The sequence below is a fragment of the Filicampus tigris genome, chromosome 17 (assembly GCF_054856515.1).
Source record: "Filicampus tigris isolate MCC_2025a chromosome 17, RoL_Ftig_1.0, whole genome shotgun sequence".
NCBI classification, from domain to species: Eukaryota; Metazoa; Chordata; class Actinopteri; order Syngnathiformes; family Syngnathidae; genus Filicampus; species Filicampus tigris.
This window is the reverse complement of record NC_141233.1, coordinates 4,277,379-4,293,607: the sequence shown is the minus strand read 5'-3', so window position 1 is coordinate 4,293,607 and position 16,229 is coordinate 4,277,379. Positions and strand designations below refer to the sequence as shown.

Here is a 16,229-nt window from a genome sequence, read left to right as displayed (position 1 = left end):
TGGTGCATAAATGTCCTTTTGATATACTTAAAGTATGAACCTGTAAACTAAAGTGTTAACTGAAGTATACAACTTGTATAGTAGCATATAAATGAGTGCACTTGCGGTACACTTTAAGTATAAATCGGTAAACTAATCTGTGGACTAGAAGTATACGACTTGTATACTAGTAGTATATTGAATGAGTAGACTTATAGTATTGGTTTGTAGTATTTGTTCCTATTTAGTATAAAAGTACACTTACACTTTAGTACACTTATACACAAGTATACTTTATAAAGTATACTTCTTAAATACTACTTTTTCGTAACGCTCAATGCATGTCTACAACATCCACTGTCCTAACCCAACAACAAAGGATTTGAAGCTAACAACAAAATAATCGCACCCTGTAATATTTTTTTTTCCTGTGCAAAAGGTCTCTTGTATAAGAAAAAACACCTTTAAAGGATAGCACAAAACTGACCTCCTCGTTTTGTGGGCAAGACACGTCTGCCATCTACAGTCGTGATGATTACAACTTAAAACTACAGTCAACTCCTGCATATTCGCAGTTGGGCACTTTTCTTTTTTCCCCATATTGTTTCACGTTTTACTCAGGATTTGTTTTTTTTACCCATGCCCACCACCCCATTTATGTTTCTCAGCCGTATTAGAATTTTTGGGGTTGGCATAAAAACTTTTTTTTTTTTTAATTAAGGCGCCACCAGTTGCTGATTCCCGATATATATATATGTATATATATATATATATATATGTATATATATATATATATATAATTTATATATATTAATTATATATATATATAATTAATATGTATATTTATATATATACAATTAATATATATATATATATATATAATGCTCATAAATGTCACGAGAAGAACTATAATCAATACCACAATCCCAAACATCCAATCAGTATTTATTGCTGGAAATGTAATGATTTGACAATGTTAGGTTAATTCTGTACCTGCACAGCTGATCTGTTTCTGTGCACACATAAGATACCAACCTCAACAACAAAAAAATTCAACAGCCCTTTTGTTTACTGAATGCTTTATAGTAGCGTAGTGCAAACAGGTTACTTGACACTCAGCAAACGTTAACCTTTTTTTTCCCTAAGAAGCAGGAGTCACTGATGGTAGAGCATCACCTGTCATGGGATAAGGGCCCACAGTATACAATTTAGGACAAAGAAGCGCTCCTCTCCTGTTTCTGTTGAAACGTCATGAAAAGCAAATGAGTTCCAAGACATATCCAATGGCATAAACACGAAAGTCCCCGTTTTCTTAGCTGCATAGGCTTCAGGATGATGCATTGGGGATAATGTAGGAACACAGCTGAACGTCCGTCTCAGCTCTTCCTTCAGTGCTCCAAGAATAGAGCCAAAAGCTGAGTCAAGGTTCTATTCTAGAGCACATTGTTGCAAAATGTACAGAACTACTGTAAGGCAATCTTAGCGCAGCACATCATTTTGCACCTTATGAAGAATGAAGGTACAGTAGTTACCACAGCCTGCAGACCTATATGAATGATGCAAAAAAGATACAATCATTAGCTGAATTTCTTTTGAGACCGTTCAATCGTGTTCAAAGATACAGGATGTTAAATAAAATGCATTGTGTAGGACTGTGGCTATCTTAGCCGAGGAACTGGAGGAATAAATAGAAAACTGGTTGTTTGTGTGAAACTCAATAAGTGTGGCTGAGTGTGATGTCAAAGTTGCAGTGAGAAGGTCATTTTAGTGTACATGAAAAATGTTTTGGGAAGACTCAATACATTTTTAAAGTCACACCCAAAATACACACATCATGTTATACTATCAACAGTGTTGTGAGTTTGTATCAACGATATCTGGGACATTGATTTTGATATTTAAGTGAAATTATTTGTGATCCCACTCTGTTGATATTGCATGGCTGATACAGATTTTGATGTGTTACAGGTGCTTCTGTATTTGCAAATCACTCACATCTGATGTACTGACCTCTGAGTAAAACTTAAAAGAAATAACATTATGCATACAAATGTTGTGTTTAAATATCATATTTCAGAGTATTCATCTTCAGAAGTAGTCACACAACTCTCACTAACTTACACCGAAAATTCGATGCAATGCATCATCTCCCTTTGTGAATGTTTGGAGCAGTCATTGCACTGAAAATAGAACGGTATACTGAAAACTGTGCAAATCCTCAAATCTCACTCTCATCTTCGTCATTGGTCCTGTTGATCCATCGTACGAAAGCTACGGTTCACAGCAGGGGTGGTTGACATTTCAAACTCAACATCAGGGAGGTAGAGACGAAGGCCCACATCAGTCCCATCCGTCAGATTCAAGGCCACACAAGCACTTTGAGAAGGCTGCATAAAGCCAAATTGAGAAAACATGCAAAATAATATCCCCTGCAATCAAATGAAAATAAGCCCTACTCGCGCAACACTTGCACTGAAACAGTATGCAGCAGTAAAAGACCATAATCTGCAGAGGTTTTGTCACAAATAATGCAGGCGCCCCACTATGCTGGCCTGCCATTGGAAGACGAAAATCCCACGGACTTTGTACACAGTGCAGGTTTGAGGTGGTAGTTGTCAAAGAAAGGGGGAGGTGTCACGCAGGTGGTTGCCCAATGGAGGCCGAGCCATTGGCTTTGCTTTTGCTCTTGCGGCTGAGCATGCGGCTGAGCGTGGCGGTTTTGCTGGCCCGCTCAACGGTAGCAGGAGACTCCAGGTACACCAGGTCATTGTGCGACTGGCTCATTCCAGGGTCCTTGCGCTGGTGCCGCCGCCGGAAGAACAGCTTGGCGCTCTTCTGAAGGAAGCTGCCTGTAGTGCAAGGTGGGGGAGAGACTTACTTTCATCATTTGAGTGGACGCTTGGGTTGAGAAATTTAGGTTTACCAAAAAGTGCGGTGATCTAACATAAAAATAAATACATGGTTGCCCTATAGTGATTGCTTTTTATATTATGTTTTACAATTAACAGTTCAACATTAAAGTGAGAAAATTCTTGAAAAAACATGAAAATAACAAAAGGCAAATAAATGCCTTGAAGAGAACAATGTGTAACTTCTACCTATGCTCAAACTACACACACAAAAAACTAGAGTACTAAAGCTACTACTACCCACAAGTGGTAACTTACTCATCAGGACATAATGCGTGCTTAGGACTGCTTTCCCCTAAGATGGCCGTAATCATAGCACAAATGTTGAGACAGTGTATGGGAAAGAGAAAAGAAAACTGACCGTAGAACCAAGACATCGCAGACATAAAACAGCATAAGAGAAAAGTGGTCTAAATCAACCTGTTTGTAATTGTGATGTAATCAACAAAAAACCTCCAAAGTCGAATACAATGCATTCTGTGATGTTTAACTTCCAAGTCGTTCTAACGTCAAAACAAATTTCACCACGGAAATAATGAAAAGTAAATTATGTACTGTAATTTCTCAGATCAATCTATCACCAAGACAATATTAGCCGCACAATGGGGAAATTTATGCATGGAATCGATATTAATTCATGTATTATATTGCTCTGAGAAGCCATTTCCGGTTATCATTTTAATTTTGTGATCACCGGCACCATTCTATGGTGGCATCACAAAAGACAAACAGCTGTAGAGGTAATCCTTTAGATCAGGGGTGTCAAAGTCAAATGGACGGAGGGCCAAATAAAAATGTTTTGCTTCAAGCCGAGGGCCGGACTGATAGAATCTTCATTCAAATGTTTTAAAATATCAAGATTGGATCGGGTCCTTCGCACCTGACGACGATGTCACGCTTTATATTTCTGACATATATTTCTTTGCCTCTATGGTTGTTAACACCCTGGCTGTTGTGTTTTTATGTTCGGAGTTACTAAATAAAATGAAGTACATTACTGCTACTTTTGCGAGGCAGCTCGTATGTCACTTCCGCTTAGGACCCGAGAAGAAGCCGCTGCCTGTCTTGTGAAACAAGATCAGCGGAACGTTTGCGTTTTTCCTGCCAAACTGGAAACAATTTTCTTGTTGACTCGGGCTGCAGGATTGTATGAACTGTGCATTGATAACGGAGAGGATCATATGATTGGTATGATGTCTCCAGCTGACTCTATTTTAGAGTGGCAAGGTATGGATGTGGGTGCGAACACAGGCCCGTATTCCACTTGACACGCCTATTTATTGTGGTCTGCAACGACACAGGCAAAGAATAACCTAGCAACATAATCCAATGCGCATCCATTAGTTAACAATATGCCTAAACATTACAATTCGCTGTATTAAGCAATTAAACAGTCAAACAGTACATACAATACACATTCACACGTTTCATCACTAGAATAGTTAGTATACTAGCCGAAATAACTAACTAGTGTTCATCAACGTGACATCACTCACGAGAACATATCTATGCTATTATGCACAGCAGTTACCTGACACGAGCTTACAATGATTAAACTCACCTTTTAACATTTACACACAACAATAAACGTGGTGAAACACGGGCAATCTGCAACTACTGAGTTTGCTGGCACGAACAAACTACGAGCTGTGTCGAAGGAGGAAAAAGGGGGAAAAAAAGTCACTCGTTATCAACACTTAGCGCTCGAGGAGCGTTTAATGCTTGCTCACAGTGTGGGACATTTCAGCACTACATCGAAACTCAATGAATTTATCGAATGCCAACAATTACTAATAGTAAAACAAAGTGAGCTTTCTAACATGAAGTATTTCTTAATAAAGTGTGTTTTACTCCGAATAACTTTTCACCACAATACGATTCTGAAAGCCACAAAAGAGTGACTTCAGAAAGTCTTCAGTCGACCGAAGGATGACCCTCGCTTAAGTAGCGGTAATGTTCGTTATTTTATATTTAGCAAACACAACAGCCAGGGGGTGGCAAACATAGATGGAAAGAAATATATGACAGAAATAGTGTAACGAATTGGGTTATCTGTGTTGTGGTCGAATTTGTGTTTTGCCGGCTTGTGTTTCCGAGGTTAGTGAAGCGAGAGGAGCGGAGGAGGAGAGCCGTTGCACTTTTTTGACTGAACGGTTGTCGTACTGTGTTGGCGTCGGCTGCGGCCCACAGTAGCCGGTTGGACTAATAAAAACGTGACAATTAAACTATGTTCTTGGAAGACGCTACAATATATTACAAAGCGTGACGTCACTGGAGGGCGCGAAGGACCCGATCACATCTGCTACCCACACCGGCTTGCCGCGGGCCGGATCTAATAATAAAACAATATCATGCCAGGGGCCGTAGAAAACCTTCTCGCAGGCCATATCCGGCCCGCGGGCCTTGACTCTGACATATGTGCTTTAGATATTCAGTGATCTTCAGCTAGTTCTCGCCTTACATCATTCAATGATGGTTTGGAAGTTTTGTGTGGCTCTTGAGGCACATTTTTCCAGAAATTCTGGTTGAACTCCAAATTGTCAGTCTTTCGTAGTATTTGACTTTGGAGGTTTCACTGTCGTACAAAACGGCAAATTACACCATGTCTCACCTCTTCTCTTTTTGCAGCTGACCTCCGACACACACATGGAGAGTGAGGTATGATTTAGATCCTCTCCGGCGTGGCTCTCCCAATTCTCGGGTGGACGGCCCACTCCACTGGGACCGTCCTCGTGTTCCGAACCCTCCGGTGGGCTACTGGTCCCCGACACGATCGCCGTGGTCATATCCTGAGAGGAGCTTTCGTCTGACATGGAAGCATCCATTGCTGCAGCGTAGCCTGCCATCAGAGCTAGTTCATCATCCTGGGACAATGGCGTCTGAGAAAAGAATCACCGTCAAGCAGAAATGCAAGTCAACTGTGGAGCTGAGCTACCTCATCCTTACTTTGGCAATCCCAGAGATGATGATGGTACTCTTCTTCACTGGGGACCTGAGCTTCTGCTTGGCAGACTGATGGAGTTGTTTGATGGCGGCCTCGGCCACAGGGTCGGTGCCGTTTAGCATCAGCAACTCCGTGTCTGAAGAAGACAGGGCCTTGCTAACTGTTGGTCCCAACATTGACATCTGCTCTGAAACACGCCGCTCGGAAAGCTTGGGCCTCTGGGTTATAGCTTTATGTGAAGAATCTGCGGAGAAAGACGACAGACGTTAAGCTAATTAAAAAGGTCAAGCGTATCTCTGGCGCCAGCAAAATTAATTTGATATAAATCTGATGCATTATTATTATTATTAAATATTGATTCTAAGGGTATTGAATCAGTCACACCTGGACTGCTCTGGGCGAGAGTAATGACGAGTTAATACTTGCTGGAATACAAATTGCCACAGCTTGTTGACGCACAGTTATGGTGAGTGATATTTTTAAATAATTTGTTTTTATTTTGGACCTCGAATATGTCTTCACATGAAAATGGCCAGTAGCACTAAAATGTTTAGGGTCCTGCCTTCATTTTAAAATATCTGTGCAATGCGCTTTGTTGATTTGTTACTGCTAAGTAACTCAATCATATTTTTGTGAGTAATTCATTCTTTGAAGGATTACTATGAAATATACATAAAACACTCTCTCGCATGTAGTACCACCGTAACGTTCCTGACAGTAATTTAAAAATATGAAAATTCAGATAAATTGTTTTCAGAACGTGAATTTCTGTAGGTTGCCAGCTCTGCGAATGAGATGCGGTCAATAAATTTGGTGTAACTAACTTCAGCGCTGTCGACCAAGAAAAAAGTTGGCCGCGCCAGTGCAACCAAGAAGTTAGTCGGGAGCTCTGCAAGGCATTTCAACAACTGTCGTTTTGCTTTCCAAAAGAATGACACCAATTGTGGTTGAGGCGTGCCTCCAACTTGAAGCATAAATAGTTGGGTTTTCCACACCAATTTAGTTAAGATGGTGCAGTCCTAACCACGCCTTGTTGCAATTAATATGGCTGACCTATAGCACTTAGTTGTCAGAAAAGGCACACACACGATGTAATGGTTCTATGAATTGTTTACAAGAACTAAAGATCATATTTTTTACTGTTGTACCAATGCTGAGTCCCGCAGGGAGCACCCGGCCCGGTTTGCTCTTGACTGCAGTGATGGTGGTGACCACCGTGCCGCAGGGCATGACAGTACGGTCCATCTCCACTCTCTTGGTGGAGGCTGGGGTTGGAGGCTGCCAGGTCCTCACCTCACTGGGGTCCAGGTATGTAAACTGAGAAATGGGGTTCCCCACAATTAAGACTCTACAACAGTGTTGCTGGGAAACCTCTGATAGAGGAAAAAGTATGTGAGTCTTACATCAGTAGTAAGGGATCCAGTCACTACATCTTTGGTCATGAGTGAAAATGTTTGTTTTCCTTTGGGCTGCTTCCTAACGAGGTCAAAAGGCACTGACACCTGGCCCAAAAGGTTATCTGAAATCGAGAGAGAGAACATAAAGTTTAGTAAAACAGACCAACAATGTGATGTTCATAGCATGGGTTTAAAAACCCTTAATTAAAAAAATGCTCAAAAAAAATGTTTTTCCCTCACCCTCTTGAGGTTGTCCATCATTCATCAACAGAATAATAAGCTTTTTTGATCGGCCATTCAGTTCGCTGGGGGAAACGAATATTACAGGGAGTGTGAAAATACTTATTTTTGCGAGAGAGGAAGACAGTACTGGTTTCTGTGATGCGTGTGTGTTGTGAAATTTACAAGACAAAAGGCTGATCCCAGGCAGGATTGGCTGTGTTCTTCAGAACGGGCGTATTAAACTTTTGTGGAGGGTCATCTAACTGCAGTACACACAAAGGACTTATGCTGCCTGCAATCAGGAAAAAAAAAGAAAAGATCATCTTACAGTCCGCATCAGAATTGGAACAATGAAGGGTGCAGCCCATAATCAAGGCCAACTGTTTGTAAATCAGGAGACTCGGGAGAATCAGGAGAGGAATATATCTACATATTAGTAAATATAAAGATTATAACTGTGTCTCAAAGAAGGGCTTCAATGTCTTCCTTGAGTCAGACACATTATTCAACAGATGTGACAGCTAATTTAATAAACAGCGTTGCTGAACGTTGAATATTGCTTTGGTAACTTTTGTTCCTCATTCTGATGGGTGAAAAGAGTGGCATCTAACGTTATCCACAGAATGAATTATCTTCTCTACTAAAGATAATTAGGATTATAGGAGGCAACCTATGAAGTAGAGGACCAAAGACAAATACAATGGAAATACACTAGCCACAAGAATATTATGTGAAAGCACAGATAGAGTACTGTAGCTGACTACGCCTGTCTTCAAACCACAAGAAGTCACGCAAGTGAAGCTGTCACTAAAGCGGTTCTTTACTTGAAGAAATGATCATGTCAAAGTAAGGAACAAGCTGTGAGATGTCGCCAGCATTACGGTTTCATTGATGGGTAGAATACTTATGCGGATCTCTGCAGAACTGAAAACCATCTTTTTTCCACCTCAAAATTATTTCTAAACTTTGGTCCATGCCATCTCATTTTGAACTAGAAATGATCATTCAAGCTTTTGTCTCCTCACGTCTTGACTATCGCAACTGCATAATGATTGTGTTGATGTACTTTACTGACTTCCAAATACAGTAAGAAGGCTTTTTGCAATAATGTTGTATTATGTTGTTTGATTTTAATTTTGTATTTTAAAAAGTTTTGATCCAATGATATGTTATACAAACCTATCAGGATGATATGTTATACAAACCTATCAGGAATGTCTCTTGTGTAGTCAAGCCCACACTCTGGTGCAATAAATAATTTTACAGAGTGACATTGAGATAAGACCAATGATAAGCTTTTGCTGAACTGAAAATGCCATGGTACCATGATATGCAAGTAACACCAACCTCTGCAGCCACAACACTGACAACGGAGTTTGGTTTGGAGTTCTGAACACTACGATTAGAAAGCCGTTGCAGTTGGACACAATAATCTTACCTGCAGCATCTTCCTGCTGATGGAGTGTCACACGAATGTTTTTCACCAGCAGCTTCCAGTCGTGCGCGCGAGGAGGCTTGGGGGGTGAAAACACTTTGCTGCAAGGTTTCTGTTGAAGAAAGTGAATTCAATATATATATATTTTTTTTATGTTTGTCATTTAATTTGACATACAGTATCTATCTAGCAGTATCTTGTCTACAACTTGGGGAAAAAACACTAAAATGGCAAAAAAAAAACATGAAAAGTTCAATGAACACTGTGATCTTTCCCTTTATTATTCTAAACAACACATTGACAGTTGCTACTGTAAATTAAATTAATCTTAAAGGGTAAAAGAAAAGAGTGAACGCATCTCGCATAAGAAACAATATGTTAATCTTCTATTAAAGCACCATAGGCTATATTTAAAAAAACTAAATATTGTACTCGCTGCAACATAAGAAAGGAATTCCTACTCTAACTCAAAGCAATCAAAATGTTGCTTGTCAAATGTTTTCTTATAGACTTTTGACTATAAAAGATGTAAATAAATCAAACAACAGCAGAAAGCTAAACGCTAAGCATTACATTTAGCCTCTTCCGCACTATTAAATGAGGCATGACTCAACCACCCACCTTGACCTCAGAGGCCTGAGAAGTCTTGCAGCTCAATAACACAAAGGCTCGCGTCGCACAGAGCACTTGCCTCAACTGCTCCTTTACTGCAGCCACACAGGAAGTGCTGACATTCTCCTGATAAGACAGACAATTACAGCACTTCGAACATGTACATCTAACTCGACCTTCTCACTGTTCATACATACAGCGTGTAAATTCAATCATTTTAAATTGCAGTCAAAGTCTTTGCTGGGTGATCCAGGCATTAGCCATAGGAGGAAATTACCTGGATCAAACTAGGTGTCACCTGCACCATTTCTGTCTCCAGATGAGAAATCCCCCAGCTCACTCCAACCTGATCTTGAGCTTCATGCAATTGTAGCTCAAGCTGAGTAACACAGAGAGCAGAATATTAATGATCCCTGAAGGGGGTGTTACAGTAGGTCATATCATGCTAATTACAGTACAGTACTTCCACTGGTGGCAAATTTAAATGCTTTTTCGACTACAGTATATTTATTAAAAAAATGAAATAAAAAGGCCCTTAAAGTCTCTAGTGCTTTGGCTGTCAAAAAGGATGCAACACCGATTTCAAACAAATGGATAACAGTATAAAATAACTAAATATACTGTAAAATAAATATTCAAAAAACTAACGGAAGTAATCCCATTTAAGACTCATTACAAACATTCATATTCATGATCGACAAGTCCGCAGTCATGCTTTGTGCAGCATACGTATTTACTACGTCGTGACTCAGCCACTTGCATTACCATAACTCTTTGTAATTTAGAACCAATATACTTTGTACTTTTGGTATACAGTATATGCATTTGGCCTTGCCTAATCACCAACATTCCACATATGCAGGTATATGCACACCCCACTTTAAATTATATACACATGAAATACATCTACATTTGCACTTACTACTACTAAAAATAATAATACCAACTGCACTTTTTTGGCTCTTTGCCCACACCTTAAAAGTTCAATCTTATCTCCTTAATTAGTTAAAATGCTCCATTTTCAAACACAAGCTAAAATAGTAAATGTGTGAAATTCTATTTAGTCAGCCTGAAAAAGAGGAAAGGGGTTTAAAAAAAAAAAAAAAAAAGGTAAATTCCAAAATTAAAGGCATCTGCTAAGAGATGACGCAAAAGAACAGGCGAGAACAGTACAAACTACAGCTGCCAATCGTGTCCGAGCATGCCTGGATTTTAAGTGTCGGACTTCAAAGCTGCCTGTGTAATGCCAAACATCCCAAACCAACGCCACATCAGATAGCAATGAGGACATCTAGAAGGATCCAAAGAACAATATCACAGTGTGCACTGCACTGACTGCCAAATCAGTCCACATAAATAGTAGAGTTCCCGTAACAAATAAGATATTTTTTTGAGCACAGCATTAAACAAAACAGCAAAAATCTTCTGCCAGAAAAGCCTTTTACATTCACTGAATGGCATTAAAATGGCTTTGCAATTCAAACCACCTGACTGATACAACAGTGCCTGGTATTTAACAGTGTGCAATTTATTTGCATAACAGAGTTTACACAAAAGTGTCACATGGGCGTGCTCACATGCAAGAAGCCATGTGGTACAAGAGTGGCTTGAAAGGCCCTCAACTGCCCCCAATTGTGTATCACGTGTATTATTGTGGTCCATGCTGTCAACAGCCAGTGCTTGTGTTCCACTTATCCACACACCCACAGCATGACATGCCAGGACCATTCTAGCCTAGATGCGAGTCAAATGCTAACCAATGTTCCACTGGATGCATGGGGTCTTATGAAAAGGCTTTCTGACCTTTCTCGACTAGGCTGAAACAGCAAGAGCAAACACTGAAACCTCCTTTATGCTGACCTGCCGCTTCAATTAATCCGGACTTTAGCTCTCTAGCCACTCACTCAAGTTGTATTTATGGTACAAAGAGCTCAGGGAGCGCAGAGGTGTGACAAGCACCTTATTGGTTTAAAAATAATCTTTAAACAAGTGGGTTAGCCTGCATAGAAGATCTTAAACTGAACCTAAATACGGGATAAAAGCTTAGTGTAGCTAAAATCAGACTAGAGCTCAATGTTGTTGGGTTACATGAGGGAAGGTAAACTAAGAATATTTCAATTGATGACTGGTATGCTAATTTGAGTAGCTGAGCTATCCACACGCTATTTACCAATGTTAGTCAGCAAAGTGAATATGTATCATTTGATAGTGGCGAACAATCACTGGAATATTAAAAGTACCAAATCTGGGCGTTGTAGTGAGGTCCAGAGGTATTGGGTAATGTCAGAATTATAATAATTAGACACTACCACAATGAATTTTTAAAAAATGCTAATTAAGGTCTGATTATTGAATTGTACACTTTGAGCATTGATTTAAGAGGTTTCACAAAAAAAAAAAACCTTTCGAGAATGACATCCATTTTCTGCAGAGTACCTGTTCTTGTTGAGGCACAAAAGTATGTGGACAATTGACATGCATGCACCTAGAACAAACTATGATTTCTAAATGCTAGAAAATCCTTTGCGGTCAATGAGTACCCTAAGTCTAGAGCACATGGATCTCACACAATTACTAGTTTCCTCCTTGGAGAGGCTTTGCCAGGCCTTTCATGGCAGCCTTTCACTTACTGCTTGTTCGCTTGCCTTCCTATCTTCACTTCTGTAAGTGTGAACAAGTGCTTTGGGATCAGGCATCTCACTGTGCCACTGAAGAAGACTATTCAATTCCTTTGCCTTCAAGAAAATCCAAATATGAACAATTATGATAAATACTTCTGAGTCCCTGAGATTTTAATGTGCTCTGAATATATGTCAGTAAGTCCTTGATGGAGGTTTGTGTGAAACATCTTAATTTAAGAGTTAAAATTGTCTAAATACTTCTGGACCCAATTTTTGTCATATAAACCTAAAAACAAAAGGTTACTGTCCACTGTGCTAATATTTCAGAATAGTACCGGTATATGAACAATTTAGATGAAGTGGGACATTTAACAGGCAATGAGCCTGACGCTGATTGCAGTGAAGCATTTGGGACATTTGCCAAGCCCAGACAGATACCTCAACCATGTAATCTAATGCTACAGAGAGACGGTGATCCAAATCTGTGCCGCATTTCACTTTTAATAAGATCTCCCATTAAACAACACTCCAGTATTCACACTGTGTAAAAGCCACAGATGATTCTGTTTGCTATAGCGATACAATTCAGTACAATTTACCTGCAGCTCCAGTGGGGATATACACACTGTGTATTTACAAGGATCTTCTGACAATGATGTGGCTGTGGACACACCAAGAGAGAACTGAAGCTTTTCACCGACCACGCAACAGCAAGCAGCCTGTTGGAGGAAGACAGCAAGCCACTGAAAAGATGTAACAACTACGAATGTTAGTGCTCTGTGCAACCACAATGATCTATTCCATGTCATTCAAAAGCAACTTCAAATACTGTTAGTGAAACTCTATTAGGTCATAAAATGACAGGCTGACACTAGGAAATTCACGCATTATGCTTTGTCAAAAGTAATTTCTGTTGAACATGCCATAACGTAGATTATGGGATGTCAGGGATCATAAAAGTAAATCCACAAACGTGTGATTTTGGCTAGAGCTGTTAATTAAGTCATTTAACTTTAAGAAAATGCAAGTACTGTACTCCAAGATGATGTATTTTCAATTTTCTCTATTCAGGAATTCAATTATGCTATACAACTATTAGTGGCTTTGTTTGAGATTTTCTTCCACTGAAGAGGTTACGTTTATTTTCATAACGTAGGTATTTATTTATTAATAAATAACAGGGAGAATGTAAAAAAAAAAAAAATGTCCAACAGAGCTTGTTTGCAGCTTCAAAATACAAACAAAAAAAACATAATAATCCAATTATATTATTACTGGATAAATGTTGGTATTAATGAAACTCTACAATTTAATGCTTAACCTGATTAATAATGAAAAAAAACTGACTTGGCAGGGGTCTCAGCAGCACAAAAATGGTGAAAAATCATTACAGTACTGGATAACAAACAAACTAGGTAACAAACTGTGATGAAAGTACCATATATGCTTAGTAATTTGTAACTACAGTACCTCCTATAGAATACCTACTCACTGACAGAATCCGAACTGGTTTTGAACCCTTCATTCTATATGACTTTTTGGTCTGTGTGCATTGTGCAAGTACGCTATTAAACCACTACAGAGGGATCGTAAATGTAAACATATATATACACACACCTATGCATTTATCGCTGCCTGCGCCTTTTCGCAATCAACCAATGTGCCAACGTAAGCTTCTTAAATAAAGACACAGTGCTAAGTAAGAAAAAGCCTCTGTTCATTACACTTCCCACAATAACAACGGAGCTGTGAGTATGTTTGTGCATATAATTGCAAACAACAAAAAGAAAAAGAATTGTTTCCAATCCTCTTTGTCGTAGCAGCTTGTTAAATTCACTTACTACAGCAAACAGGGACCCAATCTACTTAGGTAATAATATTGACAAAATGTATCACTATTCCAGCTAAATTATAAATAAACCTTTTATGGCGTTACCCCTTGAGGTGAGTAATCTTTATTATGTAGAGTGTCCCACAAAATGTGAGTCCAACAAATTCACAATAAAACAAAAACGGTCACTGTTTTGTGCCACTCTTGGTTTAATGGATGAATGAACTAGAGCTGAAAAAAACATTAGTGAATGAGTCAGTGGTTGAAACTGCAGGCAATAGGCAAACATGCTGCTCTGGTCATTACGGCTCTTTTGCAACTAAATTAAGGGCAGGTATTGATTAAAGAGGCGGTCTTCTTCAAGTGAGGTACAGACACAAGTCAATTAGAGATCTATGGATGCCTCCCTTCTGTTCTACACTATAACTAATGAATGCTGAGGCTGACATGTAAACATTGTACAATGGATGTAAATCCAGTAGCCGAATAGACATTTATGCACGGCGCTGAGCTGGAAACTCTTTCGAACGCCTCTGAAATCGTACATCATCCATTTTACATGGCATGATTTACAATCGGCAATCACCTGCCCGGAATTTACATGTCCGGTAGGTAAAGTGGTACTGATACAGTATCAGTGTACTCTCAAAAGTACATACAGTACAGGAGATCAATACATTGCCAAGACTTTTTGTTGCTATTCTGTAGAAAATAGTAAAGAAGTAAGCTTTTCCATGAATAACAGCGGGTATGTTTCAAATAATATACGTATGTGAATTTGCAAATGCCAAACTGCAAATATGTTAGGGGTCCTTTGTATAATTATGTCAAGTGTACCTTGTTTTTGGCTGATTTTGTAAAACAGGACACTTGGCTGATCTTGAGCTCTGATGCTTCGTCGTCATTTTCATCGAAGGTCAGAATAAGTAGACTCTGGTCAAGACAAAGTCAAAAACAGGCAAATTAGCAACATCCACCGAGTGAATTGGCAACCAATAACTGAGCAAATACCTGAGCTGTCTTTCATTACTAATGCTAAGGCACTGTCGCTGCATGCACAGACCTGCCAAATTTCAACCATCTGCACATCTAATAACAATCTGCTGTTATAAAGGTAACAATGCTCAGTTTGTGCTTAATATTGGGTGCAAACAATAACACTGGCATCTGTCATAAATGACGAGTGACAAACAGTGGTCGTTTACAATTTGACACATTCGGTTATTTATTGAATGTGATAGTGAGGTGACGAGGCAGTACAGTAATTACTTACCCCACTAGTGTCCCTTGATTGGGCATTCAAAGCCTTGCACCATGCCCCTCTCCACTGACGTTTCCAACTATTAAGTGACAGCGCCCATCCTAGCAGAGAGGCGGCTTCCTCCTTCGCCGCATTGTCCTCTGCTACTGTCTTCTCCAACCCTGTTGCCCTTAGTTGGAAATACTGTACAAAATACAGTACCAGGGTAACTAGGGATGCAATGAAAAGTGTGACCATACATAGCCACTGTGGATCTGCCAGACCAAAATATGATCTGGAACTTTCCAGGTCGGACATTCTTTGCGGATGAAAAGGAAGACTACACAGCTTAACACATCTCCAATGAAAGTGTCCTTTGCATCTTTAGTTTTGTTTATAAAATAATATAATCAATTAAGGCAATTACTCTTTAGTAATAATAACTGTGTTGCACTCGATCCCCAAAATAAATTATGCTTCTTGTCCATGTTGTTATTTGAGGATAAATCCAAGTCCCTAATGGAAACGGCGACAGCTCTTACAATCGCTCCTTCTCATAGCTAAAGGTAATTTCTCGTGTCAGGCGAGTCTGCACAATAATACACCTCCGAAATCGTTCGTTAGCTCAGTTGGCTATTCCCGGCTACGGCTCGCATAACCAGCTCATTAGCAGCGAGGACTGACAAACTTTCCCCTAAAAGGAATTATATCCAAAGTTCTCGGTGAGGCGCCGGAAGACGGTGTCCAATTTTAAAACAAGGTTCCAATGAAACATTTTCAAAAGGTGAAGCGAGACAGTGAACGCCTCTCGTCTCTGGAGTAGGTTTGTATGTGCAGTGTAATTGTAGAAGTTACCGTTCGGAAAAGGATATGTGGCACAAACTGTAACTCCCACAATGCACCGCGAGATGTTTGATGTGTATATGTACATATTTAAAGTGTTAACATTTTATTTCAATATATGTGTGTCATTTATCTATTTTTCATACGTGCTATGGGTAGCAATTGTTTGTCATTTGCGAGACCATTTTTAAAAAGT

At 39.5% G+C, this 16,229-nt stretch overlaps 1 protein-coding gene across 2 annotated transcripts; it reads right to left on the bottom strand.

The window, feature by feature from the left end:
* Positions 1 to 903: 903 nt before the first annotated feature.
* c2cd2 (C2 calcium dependent domain containing 2) lies at positions 904 to 16,039 on the bottom strand. 2 transcript variants are annotated; one of them, XM_086013183.1, is made up of 14 exons: positions 15,224 to 16,039; positions 14,788 to 14,883; positions 12,719 to 12,838; positions 9,776 to 9,877; positions 9,508 to 9,624; positions 8,890 to 8,998; positions 7,635 to 7,743; positions 7,470 to 7,534; positions 7,236 to 7,351; positions 6,981 to 7,149; positions 5,835 to 6,076; positions 5,500 to 5,767; positions 3,147 to 3,183; positions 904 to 2,828 (listed from the first exon to the last, which is right to left on the bottom strand). In XM_086013183.1, exons 1-14 carry the CDS (start codon positions 15,506 to 15,508, stop codon positions 2,744 to 2,746), a joined length of 1,920 nt encoding a protein of 639 aa, XP_085869309.1. In that variant the 5' UTR covers positions 15,509 to 16,039; the 3' UTR covers positions 904 to 2,743. The 2 variants fall into 2 exon arrangements, with proteins under 2 accessions (XP_085869309.1, XP_085869308.1); XM_086013182.1 differs by lacking the exon at positions 3,147 to 3,183.
* Positions 16,040 to 16,229: the final 190 nt, after the last annotated feature.

Bases quoted from the DNA above. Each gene is read 5' to 3' on its own strand.
- c2cd2 (XM_086013182.1), bottom strand. From the start codon at position 15,508: ATGTCCGACCTGGAAAGTTCCAGATCATATTTTGGTCTGGCAGATCCA. The intron at 7,352-7,469 runs GTGAGGGAAAAA...TCTCGATTTCAG, and splicing joins TGATGGACAACCTCAAGAGG to ATAACCTTTTGGGCCAGGTG. The intron at 5,768-5,834 runs GTAAGGATGAGG...TTCTTTTCTCAG, and splicing joins TCATCTCTGGGATTGCCAAA to ACGCCATTGTCCCAGGATGA.